Consider the following 22,939-nt stretch of genomic DNA (forward strand, 5'->3'; position numbering starts at 1 on the left):
ACAGCTGACTCTGCAGGCTCAGTAAACCCTTCCATTGTAACTCTTTGAGCCTTGTTATCCCTCTTATGTACCAACTGTCCATACTGCTAACACAACATCTGGGAAGTAGTTAATTTGCAATTTCTAGCCAATGCAATGTATGTCTACTCCTCAACCACTCCCAGCCCAAAATAAAACAAGTAAATGTGTGATTTAAAGTAAACTGTGTTATTCCGCACAATAGCTGTTTCCATCTAAACTGTATACGTTTATATAGGCTCATGGATTTAGACCATCCAGAGTAATTCAAGCATCTGTGCTTTTGAGACTTGCACTTGATGAAAACCGGTGAAGAGTGCACAATTTCTCATCTTCCCTCAAGCTCTTGAGTACTTTCCCTTTTTTATTGGAATGTTTGTTTTTTTTAAATTCTGTTTTGTTTAGAAACCTGCCCCCTACCCCCAAGATGTACAATGATTACAAGGAAAATTAGCTAAAATGCCAACTTTCCACAGGGGTTTAGATTGTAAGCCAGCAGCATCACAGATCTGGTGACTTTCTTCCCTTTTGCTTTAAATCCACTCATTTGCTGATTTGGGCAAGTTGTTTCTTTATTTTCTCTCTCAATTTGTCTTATTCTACTTAAGACCCTTTAAATTAGATGACATAAAGCACTGAAAATTATGTCGTGGAGAGTGTGACTGGGCCAGCCCTTACTGAAAATGCCAAGGTCAGGGCAGGCTGCAAAAGCGAGAGCAGACGCTCCCCAAACTGGTGGTTAACACTGAAATTAGACTCACCAACCAGTCACAAACTAGGCTTCTGATCCCACACACAGGTTATCAAAAAGTTAAAAAAGAAATCACACAGCTCCCTTTACTGCATTCCAGTTCTCTGGCTCCCAGTCAGCACATAGGTCCAGTACAGTAAGAAGTTATTTAAAACTCTGCTCACTATACAAAATGTTCTTCTGACCCCAAAAGGCCACCCACATTACCAGGTCAATATTAGGCTGGATCTTACCCAAAATACCACACTACCAGCCAATCCTTTAGTGTCTAACACTAAAGGTTTATTATAAAGGCAGAACAAGAAAAGAGCTGTTAAATGATAAAGCACTCTGATATACAGAGAGACTTCAAAGTCCATATATCAAGTTCTTAGCAGTAGTGGTGAGTTTGCTGTCTTGAAAGTCCCTCTGGAACACATCCACAGCTTGGATTGGATGGGTCATTCAGTCCTTTGTTCAGAGCTTCATTTGTAGAAAAGTTATTCCAGAGGTAAGCAGGAATGAAGACAAAATGGAGATGATGCAGCTGCCCTTTATATCCCACGTGGCTTGTACTTCCTGTATCCCAAACACAAGCTTCACAGCACATGGCATAGAAAAGCCTTAGAGTTCTCTGTCCATAGGCATGCCCCTACATGCCTTGCAGACTCATACTGTGTAGCTCCTACCTTCTCTCAATGGGTCAGGTGTTTAGCTGATGATCCTTGATGGGCCATTGAACAGGCTAGGCAGTGCTGATGCCAATTGTCCGGGGGTGTCACCCAGAAATACAGCACAAGTTTGGAAATACAGGTATACCATACATATCTATAATATCACACTACAAAGGTGATGGAAATATATAAACAAGATCATCATACTTGGCAAATCATAACAGAATTTACGTAACATAATCAAATTTACACAAAAAGAACAGGAGTACTTGTGGCACCTTAGAGACTGAGCTTGAATTAATATGCAAACTAGATACCATTAACTTGGGTTTGAATAGAGACTGGGAGTGGCTGGGTTATTACACATAATTGAACCTATTTCCTTAAGTTAAGTATCCTCACACCTTCTTGTCAACTGTCTAAATGGGCCATCTTGATTATCACTACAAAAGTTTTTTTCTCCTGCTGATAATAGCTCATCTTAACTAATTAGCCTCTCACAGTTTGTATGGTAACTTCCAACTTATCTGTGTGTGTGTGTGTGTATATATATAACTATATGTTCCATTCTATGCATCCGATGAAGTGGGCTGTAGCCCAGGAAAGCTTATGCTCTAATAAATTTGTTAGTCTCTAAGGTGACACAAGTACTGCTGTTCTTTTTGCGGTTACAGACTAACACGGCTGCTACTCTGAAACATTTACACAGATATCTTACATGGCATATCTGATCAGATTGCTTGTAATTTTATAATAGTGGTACCAACAATATCATTAGTGTCTCCCATATTCCATACAGTAAAACTCTTACACAGCGTCTTGCCCTGGCAGATAGCAGGGAGCAAAATACAACCTCCAAGCGCTTATGTACCTCAAAGTTCTATTACTCTCATTAACTTTTTCAAAAGAGAAGATGATGTACTTGCCCATCAGTTTGCTCTGCTCCCCAAAGGAATTCAGTAAAAAATCCATGTGAATGTTCTGTCTTTATTTGTTCAAAGGAACACAGCTGCCGCTTATGTGGGAGACTCAACTAGGGATCACCTGGGTTTTGTGGGCTGAATGCAGAACTTTTTTTCTTTCCATTAACACATTCCTCCCCTCAAATCCCCATGTTTTTTCCCCTTGTCTCTTAGAATTATCTGATCTCTCCTCCCTCATGGAAATCTCTCTTCTATGGCACCATTTTGCTCCCTTCTGACTCATATAGGGGCATTTCTTATACAGTTGAGATCCAACTATATCCTGGGGTTGGTGCAGACCCTTTTGGTTAATTCCTTATCTCCTTTGCATCTTAGTTTTCATGAGTACAGAATACTCTTTAAGACTCATTCTTCAAAATGGGGTACAGATCAGCCCTCCAGATAAACAACTCTGTGTTACAGTGCTGTTTTTGTCATCTCCACTGCAATTGGAGAACGCTGGCTGTGGCTTGATCCAGACAACACATAGGTAATGTCTGTAGGTTGGGGTCAGCTGCCAGCAGTGTTGTAGAACGTATATTTATAACATAGATGCACAACTTAGGTGTGATGTTAGACCCTAGGATGCAACTTGCTATGACCAAGAGCATTTTCAGGTCCTACAAAAAGAGTACCGCTTTTTCTCTCTTAGCCAGAGACTGTGCCCCATTTACCAAGTCTGTGTCACTGTCAGGTTAGAAAGCAGCAGAGCATTTTGAGACCACCTGTTGTAAAGCTGATGTAAGTAACTTGTTGGTAAAAATGTTGGAAACTCCCCGAGAGCTTTGGTGGTAGGAGTCATTTTGTAAATTTCTCTAGTGCAGACAAGACTTTTTAGTAGAAGGAATGTACAAGAATCCATGTCCATGGCAGCTTCCTTGATTTCAACATGCACAGCAATTTTTGAAGAGAAAAGAAAGAGACGGGAACAGAAGCAACTAAACTCCTCCAGGTTACCAGAGGAGAGCATTATTAGGAGAACGTTCTTCCTCTTTGTTTTGTGCAGCATTTCCATTCTGCCAGTATTAATCAGATCACCAGCCACTGGAATATCAGATGTCCAGGAAGTGCTGCTCATGTTCACGGTAGGACAGTCCTCCCTGTTTTTCAGTAACACTTTAATTTCCTCTTTGGCCTTCATCCAGTTGCAAAACCTGGGCCCTTGTTTCCATGCTTGATAGCAGATTCTGGCTTTGTAAGCTTTTACATCACCCTCAAGTTAATTTTAGAACTTTGGTTGCCATGGTTGCAGCTAAGTATTTTTTAATTCTCTACTTGTTTGCTGAGTTTGCCGCTCTGCCCTTTTTTCTTTTAACATTTAAATTGGGATGCAAGCAGTGCGTTGAACAATTATCCAACCTTGTCTAAGACAAAAAGGAGGGCATGTGAGAGGTGAGACTCTTGAACTTCAATCTGATGAGTCAACATCTGCTCATTCAGTACTACCCAGCAGCTGCAGAAACTGTCACAAGCTCTGTTCGTGTATTGCACAGTCAGGGCAAGAGGGTTTTAAATCTTTTGTAGGTAAAATGCTAGCACAGAATACTGGACTGGGTAAAGAGCTTCTTGTCTCTCTCTCCTGATCCCCTCCTCTTTTTAAGCGCATGAGGGCACAAATCCCTGTTCTGACATCCGCTTTGCTGGAAATATAGGGGAAAGTATACTGCACAGACCTTCAGTTAAAATCCTAGGGCACCTTCTGATCTGAATTAGACCTTCTTAAAGAAAAACAATGTAGTGACATTATGGTACCACACTGACCAGACCTGTTAGTACTTTCAATTTCTATATTCAGGTTTTTGTTTTTAAATAGGCCACCCCAGAACAACGAGCCATTTGACGGTCCAATCCACATGTGATTTGTTTTAATGGAACATGAAATGATATAAAGATGAGAAATTTGGGAGGTTGGGCCCTTAATCCTTAAATGAAGTGTGTAGGCGCTACTGCCATACAAACAATAAATAATGAGCGAACAGTCTGCGTGTCTGTGTTTGAATTTCGTCTCCTCTAACTTTCTGAGGCTTCAGCCCCACTTTTGAATGGTTTGGAATTTAAATGTGTTGCTACAGTGGTGTCTTTGTTGGAGATGGACCGTGACTTGTGTTCATTAAGGCTACAGATGTCGGCTCAGATTTCATGTTTCAAAAGCTTTCTCCCTGATGAAGTGTGAAAAAGCCAAGCTCGAGCAGAGGCTTGTGAAAGATAGAATAATAGCCCTTCGTCCCAGCGTCTGACAGGCTTAATGCTGTTACTCTTAGATCTTTTTTAAAACTTTGAGAGAGCGAATTTATTCCCAGTCAATAAAATAGTTCTCTGAGCACAACTCGTAATGTTTTCCTGATCAGCCTCTTCTAAATTATTTATGAAGTTTCTTACACTCGGAAGCTTCTAGTTTGCACATTTAGCAATTCCCAGGTAATAAGGTTTAGTAGGCATTAGCTGCATTGATGAACTGTTTATACGTTGACAGGTTTCAAAGTAGCAGTTGTGTTAGTCTGTATCCGCAAAAAGAAAAGGAGTACTTGTGGCACCTTAGAGACTAACCAATTTATTTGAGCATAAGCTTTCGTGAGCTACAGCTCACTTCATCGGATGGAAAATACTGAATGCATTGGCTGAAGTGAGCTGTAGCTCACGAAAGCTTATGCTCAAATAAATTGGTTAGTCTCTAAGGTGCCACAAGTACTCCTTTTCTTTTTGTTTATTCATTGTGCCAACAGAATACATAGATCTTGTTAACAAAAAAAATATGAATTCGAGTTAAATAAGTCTGCCCTGTCTTTTTCTGTCAGATACAAGAAACAGCAGAGCAGACATTGCTTTGTAAACTCTCTTGGGTAGTACGTCTGTTTTTTTCACTGGAAAAGATGACTGCATTACCAAGAAACTTAGTTCAGCGACTTCTGCAGTGTGTAAACATTTACCAAAAGTTATTAGAGCAGAACTAAAGAGTTATATATTTTTCTAAACCACTATCGTGCGTCCAGCCAAGACGTTGTCAGAGTCCTTATTTCTGCCCCTCTGCCTATCAGATTGTGCTCTGTGTGTATGTTCCTAAAAATTCACAAAGCAGACGCTGCCGGCCATCCCACTGTTTTGGATACAGCAGTTGTGTGATAACAGAAATGGACATGTATGGGAAGCAGCATTGCACCTACAGTCTCTCACTTGAAAGCTTTTCCCTCAAATTAAAGGCTTTGGTAAGACAACACGTTCATTAAATTAAAAAACAAACAAACAAGGGAGTTAGGTGAGTTAGGTGCATGCTTTCTGAGAGGATGGTCTCCTGGGTAAATGGTCTCCTGAGTAAAGTATTCTAGATGGAGAGATCTATCATAAGCCTCTCCAGAAATACTTTTGAAATATGCATGCATATATATACGATAGCATTTTTTTCTTCTGCAAATGTTTTTTGACAAAAGAAGTAGTAAATCCCCATCAGAAATTTCTTGCACATATTATATGATGCATCTTAGTAGGAAGAAAACATGCTATAATATCTTCCATAACACAGCTTTGGAAAGGTCTTTTTTTTTTTTTTTTTTTTTTTTAATTTTAAGAGGTATAGTCTTTCTCTCTGGCAAATTGTTCTGAAAATTGACCTTTAAGTGATGCTTATTGTGTCTAATCTTTGTTTGAACAGGAAGCTTTGCCTTTTCAAAGAGTGCAAACCAAACAGTACTAACATGGCGGGATCACGTGATAGGATTCCCTCGTCTTTTGCATTCTGGATTTATCAACTTGGCCCGCTACAGCCATACATCAGGAAGATTAGATTTAAGATTATTCTGTTTGGAAATGGAGAAAGAACACGAGTAAATTTCAATCGTGTTAGGTCTTCTCAAGCTAACAGAAAAAAGTTAAACTATTGACTCTTTACAATCCTGGGACCCACTGTTGTCCACCACAGGACATGAGAATAGGGCCTCTTGACAGTAGCTGTTGCTTTTCAAACTGAACCCTGATGCCCCCAAGTGGAGTAGGCAGTAAGCAGTGCATACCTGTTCCTGCGAAGGGAGCAAGATTCTGAAGTTTTCTGTAAGATTTTTTGGAGGGAAGGCAGAGGAGGGATGGATGCCTTTTTCTGAAGCATAAGGCATTGGCCAGTGCTCAAGACAGAGTTCCTGACTAAATAAACCAGACCCACGGTATGCATCCGATGAAGTGAGCTGTAGCTCACGAAAGCTCATGCTCAAATAAATTGGTTAGTCTCTAAGGTGCCACAAGTCCTCCTTTTCTTTTTTGATGAAGACAGACTAACACGGCTGTTACTCTGAAACAGATCTGGTATGTATAGCTCTTAGATTACTGTGGTTGTAGCAGCTTTCATGGAAGTACAGTGAACTGGATGGGAACACAGGAAATTTAATCATGATTAATCGCACTTATAAAAATACAATATCAATTGAAATTTTTTTCTACATTTTCAATATTGATTTCAGTTACAACACAGAATACAAAGAGCACAGTGCTCACTTTATATTATTATTTTTATTACAAATATTTGCACTGTAAAATGATAAACAAAAGAAATAGTATTTTTCAATTCACCTCATACAAGTACTGAAGTGCAATCTCTTTATCGTGAAGGTGTAACTTACAAATGCAGATTTTTCTTGGTTACGTAACTGCATTCAAAAACAAAACAGTGTAAAACTTTAGAGCCTACAAGTCCACTCAGTCTGTCGTCTTATTCTGCCAATTTGTAAGACAGAGAAGTTTGTTGACATTTACGGGAGATACTGCTGCCTGCTTCTTATTTACAATGTCACCTGAAAGTGAGAACAGGCGTTCACACGGCACTTTTATAGCTGGTGTTACAAGGTATTTGCATGCCAGATATGCTAAACGTTCGTATGCCCCTTCCATGCTTCGGCCACCATCCCAGAGGACATGCTTCCATGCTGATGTTGCTCGTTAAAAAAATAATGCATCAATTAATTTGTTACTGTACTCCTTGCCGGGAGAATTATATGTCTCCTGCTCTGTTTTACCCACATTCTGCATATATTTCATGTTATAGCAGTCTCAGATGATGACCCAGCACATGTTCATTTTAAGAACACTTTCACAGCAGATTTGACAAAATGCAAAGAAGGTACCGATGTGAGATTTCTAAAAATAGCTACAGAACTCGACCCAAGGTTTAAGAATCTGAAGTGCCGTCCAAAATCTGAGAGGGATGAGGTGTGGAGCATCTTTCAGAAGTCTTAAAAGAGCAACACTTGGGTGTGAAAACTACAGAACCCAAACCACCAAAAAAGAAAATAAGCCTTCTGCTGGTGGCATCTGACTCAGATGATAAAATGAACATGCGTCAGTCCACACTGCTTTGGATCATTAGCAAGCAGAACCCGTCATTAGCATGGAAGCATGTCCTCTGGAATGTTGGTTGAAGCATGAAGGGACAAATGAATCTTCAGCACATCTGACACGTAAATATCTTACTATGCCAGCTACAAGAGTGTCATGCGAACGCCTGTTCTCACTTTCAGAATTGTAAACAAGAAGCACACCGCATCGTCTCTTTCAAATTGTAACCAACCTTGTTTGTCTGAGTGATTGGCTGACCAAGAAGTAGGACTGGGTGGACTTGTAGGCTCTAAAGTTTTACATTGTTTTATTGTTGAATGCAGTTTATTTTGTACATAATTCTACATTTGTAAGTTCAACTTTCATGATAAAGAGATTGCACTACAGTACTTGTATGAGGTGAATTGAAAAATACATTTTTTTTGTTTTTTACAGTGCAAATATTTGTAATAAAAATAAATATAAAGTGAGCACTATGTATATAATGTCTTCTGCAGTTTCCACAGTATGCATCCGATGAAGTGAGCTGTAGCTCACGAAAGCTTATGCTCCAATAAATTGGTTAGTCTCTAAGGTGCCACAAGTACTCCTTCACTGTACACTTTGTATTCTGTGTTGTAATTTAAATTAATATATTTGAAAACATAGTAAACATCCAAAAATATTTAAAATAAATGGTATTCTGTTGTTTAACAGCACGATTAATCGCAATTAATTTTTTGAATCACGCAATTAATCGCAATTTTTTTAATCGCTTGACAGCACTATGAAAAACTATCATATCCCCACTTCCATTCTCCCTTGTCTTCTCTTCTCTTCATACTAAACAAACCCAGTTTTTTCAATCCTTCCTCAGAGGTAGTGTTTTCTAGATCTTTATTTTTGTTACTCTTCTCTGGACTTTCACCAGTTTGTCCACATCTTTCCTGAAATATGGTGTCCAGAACTGGACACAGTACTCCAGTTGAGGCCTAATCAGCAGTGAATAGCGCAGAAGAATTACTTATTGTGTCTTGCTTACAACATTCCTGCAAATATATCCAAGAATTATGCTTGCTTTTTTGCAACAGTTACACTGTTCACTCATATTTAGCTTGTGATCCACTATGACCTCCCCCCCCATCTCTTTCCGCAGTACTCCTTCCTAGGCAGTTATTTCCCATTTTGTATGTGTGTAACTGATTGTTCATGTTAGTTTAAAGTTTATGTATCCATTTAGGATGCCTGTTCGCAGAGAAGTTGACACATAATGCACTGCACCCATTTTTCTCCTTTTATTAAAGGTATTGGACTACCCTACTTCAAAGCAGTCCCCTGGTAACTAATTATTCTCAGTTCTGCACTGATGTCCTCTTCTCACCCAACTTTCACAAATGGCCAATTGAGCAGAATGAAATTTGAATGGTAAATGGTAACAAAAACACTGGAACCTCATAATGCGTGTGGCTTCCTCACACGTAGACACCACAGGATAATAATATTTGGCCTTCAATCTGGGATTATAATTTCCTTAAATCTGTTGCAAATAAAATATAAATATTTGGGACATAAAAATCATCTGGATTATCCATGATCTAGAAATAAGCAAAAAAAACAGATTGTTGTAATTATCTTTATTCACCTCGAAACTAAAGAAATGTAGAAGGACTTTTTCATTGAAGAATGACAATGCTGGATGACAGAGGAAGACCAAGTTCGAGTTGAGGCATGTTAACTTATTATCACTGTTCTCCCCACTCTGGCCCATCCTTATGTAATGTGACATGAACTCAGCCATTCAGGGGGTGAATTTTGGAGCGGATTATATGAAAAGCATCAGTATGTGATGAGTTGTAAACACATGTACTAATGCAGGTTAATTCCTTTGCTCCTTCTTTCTGCTTTGCTTTCTTGCTTGATCTTGCTTCGAAATTCTTCACACGTACCATCTCAAGTTAGTTTTACTGAAGTAACTGAGAACCAACATTGGTTGGTAATTTAGAGGTTTCTAAAGCTTTCAGCCTAGCACATTTGTGTGGAGAGGCATAAAGTGTAGACTGGCCACAACATTGGCAGCATTAGTAAAGATGTTCATTGAAATCTGAAAATGGATATCGTGGAAACTTGGAATGATACCATGGCAGTACTTGGATTGTTATTGCCCACAGAGGAATTTTCTGGTTTGTGGTAATAATGATCTTGTCAATGAACCAGATTTATTTGCTTTAAGAGGAATAGTTCTTCAAATTCCGATAATGGCGGGTAATTATGTTCCCTACTCTCAGGCATTCTCTTTTTGGGCCGGGGAAGGGGGGGAAGAATCCATTATTTAACACTGAGATATTTGAAAGTAAAGAATGGGACATTTTAAATTCCATTCCCTGAGAAATGGGAAATTATTTTAAATGTTGCTGTAAAATGTTTGTTTTATCATCAAAGTGAATTACCAATATGAAATTTGAAACACCAAGAGAAATAGGCCAAATATCCTGAGGCTGAGATCCAGGGAGAGCTCTCTTGAGATTTCATAAAGCACTTCAAATCTTTGTGAAATTGTATATATGTCTTTGGTTTGGTTTGTTTCACTGCTAGTGAAACCATAATTGGCAAAGTTTGGAACACTAGATGGCCAGCAGTTTTGCTAGTGTAGGCAGATAAATGGAACAAGAATTGTCTGTCAGCGTTTGCTATCCTGAAGCTCTATAGCCAGGAATGCGGGGGTTGGATGGATGGCTTTTCTGTATTTCTCCCCTTTACCCTAGCCTCTTATTTTTGCTTGAGGTAGAGGGATGCTTTTGTCTTGTACTTCAGTGGCATTTAATTATTGCTGTATAAAAAGAGGTGTCCTCTAAAAGATGAGTCTTAACTCTTCAAAAAATATTACTGAAAGGCAGCATGTTCCTGTGGTTAGGACACTTGTCTCCATTCCTGACTCTGCTGCTGACCTTGGACAAGTCACTTCACCTCTTTGAGCCTCTGTTTCCTTCCCACCTGTGTGTGTTTGGATTGTAAGCTCTTCAGAACAGGGATGGTCTCTTAGGATGCGTTTTTATAGTGCCCAGAACAATGGAGCCCCAAGCAAGACTGGTGCCTCTAGGCACCACTGTAATACAAATATCAATCACTTTTAGGGTGACCATACATCCCGTTTTGGCTGGGAGAGTCCCGTTTTTAAGCCCTGTCACGTCCTTCCTGACTTCTTTGGCAGAAGTGGCCATTTGTCCCGTTTGCTCTTGCCAACTTGACCAGGGACAGAGAAAATGGTTACTATTTGTAAAGCATCACGTAAACTTACAGTGCTATGGAAGGTGGTGGTTGTTGTTTTTTAAACAACAATAGGCCTTTTCCATCTCTAATCTGTCTGATTCAGTTCACACTGTTTGTTCAATATACTTTCAAAGTACTGTACCTACATGTCTGTGCAAAATCTTTACCTTAACCCTGAAAAATCTGCTGTATTGGTTAGGTGCAGGTGTGGAGCTGATAACAAAAGCATGTGCACTGTAACAAGGTGAATGATTCCAAGACAGTCTCCAGTGTATAGTGTATTTCCTCTTTCCAGTAGGTTTGCTATCTCCTTCTAGTGCATGAGTACATCTGTGCATCCGAGGGGGTCTGTCAGCCAATATCTGTTTTGTGCATGCATGTTTTTAATAAGCTAGTTTTCCGCAGTTCTAAGGAAGGAAGATAATGCATTTGGAAGCCAGACAGGCAGCATATCACATGGTACATTAGCAGAAAACGCAGCTGATGACAAGCACCAAATTCTTTGCGGCGGAAAATCTCAAGCTTTCCCCCTCTTTTTCTGTGTCTTGCAGAAACTGGCAGTGGCCAAGAGTATGTGACCTCAGAGAACCAGCTGCTCTATTATCCCAGCATCACCTATGCTATAATCGGCAGCTCGGTTATCTTTGTGCTGGTGGCGGCCTTCCTCGCCTTGGTTTTGCACCACCAACGAAAACGCAACAACCTCATGAGCCTGCCTGTGCATCGACTGCAGCACCCTGTCCTCCTGTCCCGGCTGGTGGTCCTTGATCATCCACATCATTGCAGCGTCACCTACAATGTCAACAATGGAATTCAGTACATGTCCAACCAGACCTGCCATAGGCCACTGGATCTGGATTCTCCACCATCCTATACAGAGGCTGTGTTAGACCAAAGGTATGTATGGGAATTAAGTCTCCCCAAAGTTATACTAGCAATTGCAATTCCTAGACTCTGTGGGTCACCATGCTTTCTGTGTGTTTTTCATTATAGCATTTATGCACATTGTTTGATTTGACAGGGTACAAATATTCCCTATGTTCTAATACTATAATTATACTATATTATAATGCCCTATAATTAGGTTTGGAAGGATTAGATTATATTGGTAAATATCGTTTTCACCGTACACACACAAACTGACAAAAATTATCGAAATTTACAGATAGGCAAAGTAAAAATATACTGCTGGAGAGCTTATTAGAGTTTGATTTAGGTATATTTACTTCGTATATTTTAACATGTGATGTTGACCATTTGTTTTTTAATGGTTATAAAGCTTCAACTCTTTGAATCTCATTGTCTGCTGTTATTAAATAATTGTCTGACCCCTCCATTGTTTGTTCCCCCCACATCAATTTCCCCCAAATGTGAAAATTTAAATAGAAATTTTTAAAAAATACTTAAACATAAACATTGATATTATTCATCAGAATTCTCTTAAAATCAAATTCTGCCAATCCTACCTGTAACTATTGATTGTTCACTTACATGGGAACAAATTCAACCAGTCTCTTCTGTGTGCACAGGAAAAAGGTTCCCCCTCCCAGCTTCACCTTAACCTGTAGAATTAATAGTCCAGAAGTCTCTCTGCACCCAGTGGCATGAAAGAGATTTAAGGGTTCAAGGGGCATCACCTGAGTACACTTCTCTTTTGTGGTCACTCCTGCTCTTGACACAAGTAATCAGTACCCCCTGGCTCTTTGGGGTTCTACAGGGATGACTGGAATATGGAAGAAAACTATCACTTCAGCAATGTTCTTCATGCCAATCTGGGAGCGAAGTATGAAAACCCTGAGTTTGCTCCATAGTCGATATCAGATGCTCAGAGTTTAAATACGCAGTGCCAGCTCCTGTAGCACTCCAAGTGAAGTCAAGGAGTCTCCCTTGATTAAGGGCTGCAGGATTTGTCCAAAGGTCAATTGTCGTCTTAGCCAAAATGAAATCAAAAAAATTGTATCTCACAAGGTCTTCGGTGCTAGAGGCATTAAGTGTGCTAACCCAGATACATGGCACTAGTCTGCTTCCAAAGGTTTTAGACAAGTAAGACTTCTGCACTTCTTTAGAAATTCAAAAATAAAATACGTATATGTGACGAGTTCAGTCACAGAGATCCCCTTGGGACTGTCATCTGACGTGCTGAAATTACCTCTGAGTCCGTTTTCCCTGCCAGCTTGACGCTTCCAGAACCCTGTCTTGTTGAGGCAGACACACTAGTCTGTTGCAACACAGACCCAGGGTCTGGGCCATGCCCACAAAGCTGCAGGCTTTAAGCTCTGCAGGTTACCTGACTCCAGCACCCAGCCACCCAGCCCCAATGGGATCCAAACCCCAAATGAATCTGTTTTACTCTGTATAAAGCCTATACATGGTAAACTCACAAACTGTCAGCCCTCTATAATACTAATAGAGAGATATGCAAAGCTGTTTGCTCCCCCAGATATTAATCACTTATTCTGGGTTAATTAATAAACAAACGTGATCTTATTAAGTATAAAAAGTAGGATTTAAGGGGTTTCAAGTAATAACAGACAGAATAAAGTAAGTCACCAAGCAAAATAAAGCAAAAACACGCAAGTCAAAGCCTGATACATTAAGAAAACTGATTACAGGTAATATCTCACTCTCAGAGATATTCCAATAAGCTTTCACGGACTAGACTCCTTCCTAGTCTGGGCCCAATCCTTTCCCCGGTACAGTCCTTGTTAATTCCAGCAGACATCTTAGGTGGTAAACAGGGGCTTTCTCATGACTGGCCCCCCTCTCTGTCCTGCTCCACCCCTTTTTATGGCCTTGGCACAAGGCGGGAATCTTCTGTGTCTCTGGGTCCCCACCCCTCCTTGTAGGTGGAAAAGTACCAGATTTAAGATGGATTTCATCCTCCCTCCATTCTTCCTGGGCTGGCACACACATACACAGGAAGGTTTGCAAGTAAACAGAGCCATTTACAGCTCATTGATTCTGAAGCACCCTTAATGGCTTCCACTTAACATGTTTACATCAGTTACACTAGTTTATATCTTATTCTCCTAACTTCAGACAGAGAAATAATACATGCAAACATATGGGATGACCACACTCAGTAGCTCATAAGCTTTGTAATGACACCTTACAAGAGACCTTTTGCATGAAGCCTATTCCAGTTACATCATATTCACAGTCATAAGCATATTTTTATAAAGCATATGGCGTGCAACATCACAATATATATCTGTGAACCCCGCAAAAGCATGTGGATTCAAATATGCTGTTTCTTTCCAACAAGCCTGTAGCCCTTTCTGAATAGTACTTTTTGCCTATTTTTCCATAGAAACACCATTCACTTTATTTGTAGAGACCAAGATACACATCCCCAGATTTTTCAACCTCTGTTTGTAAATTTATAAATGATTTTGTTGTATATATCTCCCTTTGTCCTGAAGTATCCCTAAACGCTCTTTTAAACTGTAATTGTTATACAGAAAGCTCTTCACCCCATTGCTGAATTGAAGCCATCTTTGGCGTGAACCATGGCAGCTGGTTAAGAGTGCACAGTATATAACCATTTAGGGCAGGAAGTGATTACCCTGTGAAAAATGAAACAGAGAAAATTTAGGGAGGCAGAATGTAACTACGCTATTGGAACTTGACCAGGACACGAGTTTAACATCCCTGCTATTGGTGGTGCATAGGCCTTGGGCTGGCCCCTCTGCACAGGGATGAATTTCCACGTTTGCAAAACACTTTGAGATCCTCAGATATTGCTGTAGAACTGTTGTTGTTTTATCTCTTTCTTTCTTTCTTATGTTGGGATGGAAACTCATAACCTGTTAGAACAAAAGTCTGGAGCTCGTTATACTTCCCCTTGTGCCATTGTCTTCAGTAACCGTGTTACTCTCTTGTATTTGCAGCAGACCCCCTTGGTTTGATCTTCCTCCACCCCCTTACTGCTCAGATTCTGAATCCCCCAGTCTGACAGATCTCCCTCCTTACCAATCTCGGACAGGAAGCTTGGTGAGCACAGACACCCCAATGGCAGGAAGCCCCTTGAGCACAGGCAGCAGTCGGACAAGAGGTGTCAGTAACAGTATGGACCATCGCAGGAGTCTTCGTGAGAGAACACCTGAGCAAAATGACTCTCTGATCAATCCTGTTGCTGAAAGAGAAATGTGACCGGGGTATTGAAAAGGGTATATGGGTTAGTCTGCTGTGGCTTGTTACCGTCAGAGATGGGCCTGAGCTGTGAAGTTCAGAATGGGATTTGATTTGACTCCAAGTTCAAACTTCCCCAAGTTTCACAGGTGCTCTGTTTTGGTGTTTGGGCTTATCATAGGCAAAGACCAGAGCCATGAGTTGTAGATCCAGGTTCACATCTGAACTGCCCAGAGTTGGTAGAAGAGGGGTTAAGTCTGGGATTCTGGTTCAGATCTGTTGAATACTTAAGACTTTGTGATTTAATGTATTTCAGGGTGTACTTTACTGTATATGTATATATGTGCTTGTGTAATTTGTATAGGTATTCCACACAAAAAACTGTTAAAACATTCAGGTTACCAAGTCAAGCACTCAGAATATAGGAAATGATGGAATTCAGGTTGCCTGGGAAACCTTAATTTGACCCCCTTTTGTGTGTGTGCATTAAGGTACAATCTTTAATTACATGATCACACACTAATTTTTTCTACAGAATCCCTGCCTCTTGGCGTGCACAGGATGGATTGTGCTCCATTAGTGAGCAGCTATTCCATATTTTGTTTTAGCCTCATTGTTCAATTTGTGGTTCTAGGCCTTATTTATTGCACACTACTCAAACCCTGCTGTGCAGACAGAATTATTAATTTCCTCATGGTTTTTCTGTGGCATTTATCATAGCATCTAAGAAGCTTCACAAATATTAATGAAGTTATTTTCACAAGAACTCTGAGATGAAGTGGTGGTATCCCCATTTTACAGATGGGAAATGAGGCACGGAAAGATTAAGGTTAAAAGTGTTCACTAATTTTGGATGCCCAATTTGAGACACCTTGGACCTGATTTTTAGAGCACTTAACATTCTATAGCACTTTATATGTTCAAACATACCTCCCATTGTCTTCAGTTGCAGCTGTGAGTGCTCAGCACTTCTGCAGGTCAGACCCCAGGGTCTCAAGTCTGGCACCCAGATACTGAGGAACACACAGTAAGTGGCCACCTCTGAAAAGTTTGGTTTAAGTGACTTGCCCAGTGTCACATAGGAACTCGGTTGCAAAGGGAGATAGAATTTCAGTTTTCCAGGGCAACTTTCAGCTGCTGTAACCATAAGACCATCCTTTCTCTTCTGCGGTCACCTGCTTCATCCACTACACACCTTCCAGCTTCTGCAGTAAATGAGGCAGGACTCCTACAGACAAGTTGCTTTTACTACACAACCCTGATTTATCCCCAGAGCAAGTGCATCCTGTGCACTGATTGAGGCAGGGGTCCTGGGGAAAACATAGTGTGTGATCATGTAGGTTAAGACTGTACCGTAATGGAGATGCCCAAAGACTCCAAACTAAAGTTGTGCACATAACCTTAATTCTGGCATGCGCTAACTTTTGAGTACTTGATTAGCAAGCTTAATGTTTTTATGTAATTTTTTGTGTGGAATTTCATAGGTTTTTTTAAAAAGCAAACTGAAGAAACAAATTCCAATATGGAGCATCATATTAACATCTAGCATAGGTCATCAGCAGAGCTGGAACCTTTAGATCTGCACAGACTTCTGCCACTTGAGCTAATGGAGTAACTGATAGCTGTAGTAAGTTGTCATCCTAGCAGGGGATGTGATACACTTTGCAACTGGGTTTCAAAGATATTTGTTGACCGCAGAGGGATGGTGAGGCTCAGGAACCATGAGTTTCATTCCAAGCTCTTAAGGGGAGTGTCCTCTAGTAGCCACAAACCCTCTGCCAATTCCTCGCATGCAGTGTGTTTTGTCCCATAGTCTCCAACCTGACCCTGTTCTGTCTTTTCTCCACCCCAGCTCCTAATCCCAGTTGCATTCTCGTCACCTAGCCAATGCCAGTCTCCACTCCTCAGGCTTCTCGTGGCCAAACAGTCCTAGTCTCCTTATCCTTGCTGTAAGTCCTGCTGTCCGTCAGCATCCCTCCTCCTCTTCTCCCTCCTCCCCCCCCAGTCCCCTCCCCCCCAGGTTCCTGGCTGCTCATCTAGTTTCTCTTCACCCTGTCAAAGATCCTCCTCCATCTTAGCCTTTCCTCACCTAATACATGGCTCTTTGTCCCAGATTTTCCCCTCTCCCTGGTTTCTTGTCTGTCTGTTTGCCCTGCCAGTCCCATTTCTCCCCCCACACTTCAGGTCCTCATCAGATCTGTTCCCCCCCCCTTCGCCTCAGCTCCCTGTCTCCTTGCCCAGCCCGTCTCCCTCCCTCCCTGATCCAGTTTGGTTCTTGTCCTCTCTGCGTTTGAGTCAGGTGGCTCCCTCCTCCACATTGCCTGAGGTCCAGGAGGGGTTCACTGATCGTGTAGAAGAGACTCTCAGTTCCAATGCCCAGCCCCCTCTTCCCCTCTCTGCTCCCTACCTGCAGCAGCCAGGTCCTGCTTCTCCCACACCCCGCAATCCCTTGACTGGAGCATGCTCAATGTGAACAAAATTTTTGGAAATTTTAACTTTGAAGCTTTGACAAGTCTCTGAGTAAACTGAGGTTTTCACATTTGGATGATTTTTTCCACAGGAAAAGCAAAAGGCACATCCCTTACATGAAAGCCACTTTCTGACAAGTTTCAAATCCCTGCTCCAACACATGAGGGCACTAAAACTTCTCAACCAAGTGGTTGTAAGAATTGTTTTAACGTGGCAAAACAATATATTTTCCCTAATTTTGTTCTCTGAAACTGCTGGACCATTTTGGCTGAAACATTAAAAACAAAATTCAGCCACTGGCAGATACCTGGCATGGAAAATTTCAGCCCAAATGGCTAAAGTTTGGAAAAGCAAAAGCAACTGAAGACAGGGTCTTATAATGAAAAGTATCAGGCAACCATAATAGGCATACTGCCAGCACTGCCTGTAAAATATATATCCATGCATACACATATGGCTTTTTACATAACATAAAATGGGTATGTGTGCATATATATGTAACGTATTTCACTGGCATACATATCTGGTATCTTTGGAAACAAGACTTAAATTTCATACTAAAAAATATTGGTGTCAAGTGGAAAACCATTTATTTTCTACAACGTTTGCTATTATTCATAGTTTTCCTGCCTGAAATTCAAGTTTCTGCATAAATTAAAAGCACAGTGGAATTACACAAGGCATTAATTCAGCCCAGTATTTCTTTCTTCCATTTTATGTTCTCATTCTTGGAATATTTCCATCTGAAATGTTTGGACCATAAGTGAAAGAGTGTTTAAATGCCATTGTGAAAAGCTGTGTTGTAGGTACAGGGAGTCAGTGTGAAAGGAAGAAAGCTAAGCTGTCCCTATTGCTGCTACTTTAAATGCCACTATATTCCTATGGTTTATTTTTATATACAGTAGAGATGACAGTGCCTTTTCTCATATCCAGACAGAAATTAGCCCTGAAATATAGTCTTATCCGATTCTTCATATAGAGCCTGATACACCATTGCCTTACTCCAGATTTATGCCAGTGCACATAGGCATAAAATAGGAATAATAGAGGTGAAACAATGTAAGGTTTTCAGAGCACAGCTCCAAACTGATCTTGGGCAAACTCATATAGTTTATGGTCCCATATAAATGAGCATTTGTCAGCGTTCCATTTACCTATGTGTATCATAGGCATCAGTTCTCTTCTTATCACTGTAGTATCTTGGAGCCAGAAATTTTGGTGAATTCTACAAATATAGGTGGATTTAAACGTGGGATGGTGCAGTAGAAAGCATCACTGATATCTCTGCTTGCCCCTTAAGTTAATTATCAGCAGCATTTCCATATGGTCCCTGCGCAGCCCATCTTTCTTGGGGTACTCAGGACTGTTGGTTACTATGTTACCCACTGTCTATGTGCAAGAGAGACTTGCTGGTGCTAAACTGGGTGTCACTCCAGTCTGTTAACCACCCCAAACAATCTCCCCAGAAGCTCTGCCAGCCTTGACTTCACCTCACGGGTTAACATTAGGTGCACCCCAAACCCCATTGAAGAGTGTTCCCCTCTTGTATCCAGCCCCCATCACTGGGCACTCTCAGAAATTACCATGTTCAGTGTCTTCAAAGAGACAGTGTACAAACCAGCCTCTTTGATTTAGCTGAGGAGATGCATTTTATTTAATGTACAGCTTGAGGTGAATTTATAATATGACAAAGGATAAGTTTATTAACAAAGACCAGAGATTTAATTGATACTGAGTAAAGATAGTGGAAACAGGATTGGTTACAAGTAAAACAAAAGTATAACACGCTTCCAAGAAACTAAATATAACGTTAGCAGTCTAGACTCCTTTGTCTACAATGGTTTCTCACCCTCAAAGACTTTCTACAGTGCTTGCTGATTTTTCAGTCAAATCGGGATCCAGATTTTTCATTAATCACCTGTCCTCCACAAAGGCTGTTCCTTAGTGGAATGGATTACACAGTGTCCTTTTGCTTCTCCTTATATTCCCCAGAGTCCAATGTCTTCATTTCTAGAGTCAGGATGACACCTTTGGGGTTCAGACCCTGGTTTGTTCTCAAGATGCTGATGTCATGCTGCTCTCTCACCCTCCTGTTTGTTTACCTGAGATGCAAAGGTGTAACGCCCATTCTATTTGGCTTATCCTGCTTAATTTGTATAGAAGACCTAGACAGACATAGTAAAACAACATTTCTTTGTCTAGGAAAGATTTATCAATCCTGCCTGGTTACAGAGTTTAAACATATTTTCAATACATACAACTTTTTAAATATCACCCATACATACATCACAGAATGACCAGTAAGATATAAGCTTTCCTTTGATTTCTCCCATGACCTTCCTTACAGATAAATAGGATGACAGCATTGTGTTAAGTGTAGTGAATTTGTGAGGCCTGATAGGAGTTGCTATTACAGAACAGTGAACGCTTTGAGAGGCTCTAAGGGCATTGAGACATTGAGGGGCTCTAAGGGTCACACCATCCTGAACTGTAAAGCTGAGGAATGCTGCTTAAATATTAACTACTTGTACAGCACACAAACATAGGGCCAGATTCACCTTTAGTAGAAGCTCATGCAATGTAGTTATGCCCTCCTGCACAAGGCTGAGTGGGCAGTTAAGCATGCTGTCCTTATAGCCCACTGGAGAGCTAAATATTATCTTTGGCAGGTAGCTAATATCCAGTCCTTATTTTACAAATAAGTAAATGGAGGCACAAAACTGAGTTGGCAAAATTGGAGATTAAATTCAGTTCCTGTGTCCCAGACCGGTTCTGTAACCATGAGACTCTGCTGCCTTTCCTTTGAACAGCCTTTTACTAAAGTGCTGCATAATAGAGCATCTGAATTAATCTGTGTGTTTCCTAACCCCATTCATATCACTGGCATTTGAAATGTTACTCCAAATTTCTAAAAATCATTACTCAAATGTTCATATGCTTTCCACCACATAATTGTAATATTTTCAAAAAGTCCCCTAAAGCACTGGGTGAAATTCAGCCATAGGGCTTAAGTGGGACTTACATGCTACATATCCCTTGTGCAGGCCTTCTTCATGGGCTGAATTTCACCATGCGCAAATAGGTTCCCAGACATCAGAAGAATGTACAAACAGCCATGCCTTGGAAGCACTGTCTCCCATTGCCAGGGCACATGTACCAAGTGAACATCATGTCATCTGCTCCTTCATCCCACTTATCAGTCACTGTCATATGTAAGTAAGATATTCTTTCAGGGTATGTATATTCTTGTACATTTGAATTGAAGTTGATCCATTTGGACTTTTTGAAAAAAAATGCGTTCTAGGGGTGTGTGTTTGCTTCCCTTCCAGCTAAGGGTGTATTTATCTCTGTATAGGAAAGAAGTGTTTTAAAAGTGGGGATTGGGCATTGAAATTGGATTGTAAAAGGAGATTGTGCCTTTCCAGTTCAATGGTGGAATTTTTTGGTAACAAGACACATTAGACTAAGCTGTGTGTAGCAGTTTGTGCATTGTTGCACTTTTGGTTATTTATCAAATTCTTGAAGGATACAGGGCTAGGAATACATCTCTTCTCCATCTTTGTGGTTCTTTATTTGTGGAAATGTAGCGTTACTCTCTACAGTATGGGAACTTACTCCCTTATGGGAACTAATGAACTTTGAGGAGTCCTGAAACACCAGCACTTCATTCTAGGAAACAACACTAAAAAGTGAAGTAAGAAGTTTTGCCATTACACATTTTCATAGTGCTAAGAATGAGTTTGCTAACCACCCCTTGTTTAGAAAATGCTATAGTATTTCACAGGAATTATCTGTAACGTGACACCTTCCAGAATTGTTACTACAGTGCATAATTCTGTGATCTTTTTAGAAGGGGTGGTAGCAACTTTTGCATTGATGAAATTGAAATCTGAAGCTCCTTGATCAGTTCAGCATGCAAAGTTGAAGTTGAAAACAATTGTATGCAGTACCATGGGAAAGAAATTTTTCTCTCCATGCCCAGTAAAACTGGACTTTACTATGATGATCTACTTTGCAGCTATTCTTGACTCTAAACCTTGGTATCCATACTCAAGGAGCTTTTGGTTACATGTTGCACCAGAACAAAGGAATTCCTCTTTAAGGGCTTGGCTACACTTACATTTTATAGCTCTCGAACTTGCTGGCTTAGGGGTGTGAAAAATCACCCCCCTGAGTGCAGCAAGTCAGAGCGCTAATGTAAACAGGCTCGGAGCTAATCCCATCATGGAGGTGGATTACCAGGAGCACTGGGAGACCTCTCTTCCAGCGCTTGCGTGTGCCCACACTCGCACTGCCATGGGAGCGCTCCCGTGACAGTGCTTTGAAGTTTCCAGTGTAGCTATGCCCTTAGGCCTGATCTTGCATGACTGAAGACTATCGGGGTTTTGCTATGGGGCCCAAATCTGATCATTTTACTTGCATGAAGTAGATCCATTGATATGTGGAACTAGTCTCAATGGGTCTATTCAGAGCAATTAGAGTATTAGAATAATGTCATTTATTTCAGTGGAACCACTTGAGGAGTAGAGGATCAGAATGGGCCCAATGGAAGCAGGGTTTGGGCTTGGAGGGCATGTATTTCAGAAGTTCTGAACATCAACAAGCCCCATTGAAGTCACTGGGTGCTGCAGATATAGCATCTTGAAATTTAGCCCATGATTGAATATGTTTATAATAATCTGAAGTAAGATATAAAACAAATTAACCTCTGGTGTGGTGCTCATGGAAAACTAGAGTAGTGTTTTTAAAACGGTGCCTATGAATAACTTTCTCCATTCTTATCGATGCTGAAACACACAACAGCACTGATTGCATCGGGATTCTAAATAGCTGGCTTAGTTCTTTGTCTCCTTTTCAGTCGGATCAGTTTTATTTACAACATTGTACTTAGATACAGCAAATGGGGCCCTTGTGATGGATTTACAAGTTGGGTGGGTGAAAGAAGGAGAGCACTTCCATTTGAATTAATACTGCAGCATGATAATCTTGGGCTCTTTAGTTTTAGACATCTTAGAAAAGACAAATGGCTTCAGCAGATAAGGAAAAACTATTACTGATGGAAAGAGCAGAGGGACATTTTTTATTCTGAATGCAATTATTAATGAATATTTAAATATAAATAAAGGAGGAACTAATGCTGTAATTTTAAAGGGGTGATCATATGGCAAACACTTAATTTTTAACTAATGCCAGACAGAAGCTGTATTGCATGTACTGCCCTTGAGTAAATTAGGAGAACTGTCCTTTTTTAGTTTCTTTGTGAAACGGAATCTTGCTGCATATTTTACCATTGTAAATGATTGCATGATCTGGGCCTAGCATTATATTCAGAAATCTGTAGGTGACTTACAGTGAAGCTTCGCAGAGGTGTGAGGATCATACATCTGATAGCA

The 22,939-nt window shown here is 40.5% G+C and overlaps 1 protein-coding gene across 8 annotated transcripts in view; it reads left to right on the top strand.

Annotated features, from left to right (window-relative positions):
• The window catches only part of LDLRAD3 (low density lipoprotein receptor class A domain containing 3), a 181,922-nt gene extending 159,443 nt beyond the window's left edge, over positions 1–22,479 (top strand). For 6 of the 8 annotated variants that reach the window (XM_073347987.1, XM_073347991.1, XM_073347988.1 and 3 more), the window contains 2 exons: positions 11,498–11,843; positions 14,837–22,479. In XM_073347987.1, coding sequence (XP_073204088.1) covers positions 11,498–11,843; positions 14,837–15,098 — 608 coding nt within the window. In that variant the 3' untranslated portion in view covers positions 15,099–22,479. The remainder of the gene's footprint in view (positions 1–11,497; positions 11,844–14,836) is intronic. The other 2 variants (XM_073347986.1, XM_073347990.1) reach the window with 1 other exon arrangement.
• The last annotated feature ends 460 nt before the right edge of the window (positions 22,480–22,939 follow it).

Source organism: Lepidochelys kempii, chromosome 6, assembly GCF_965140265.1.
Source record: "Lepidochelys kempii isolate rLepKem1 chromosome 6, rLepKem1.hap2, whole genome shotgun sequence".
NCBI classification, from domain to species: Eukaryota; Metazoa; Chordata; order Testudines; family Cheloniidae; genus Lepidochelys; species Lepidochelys kempii.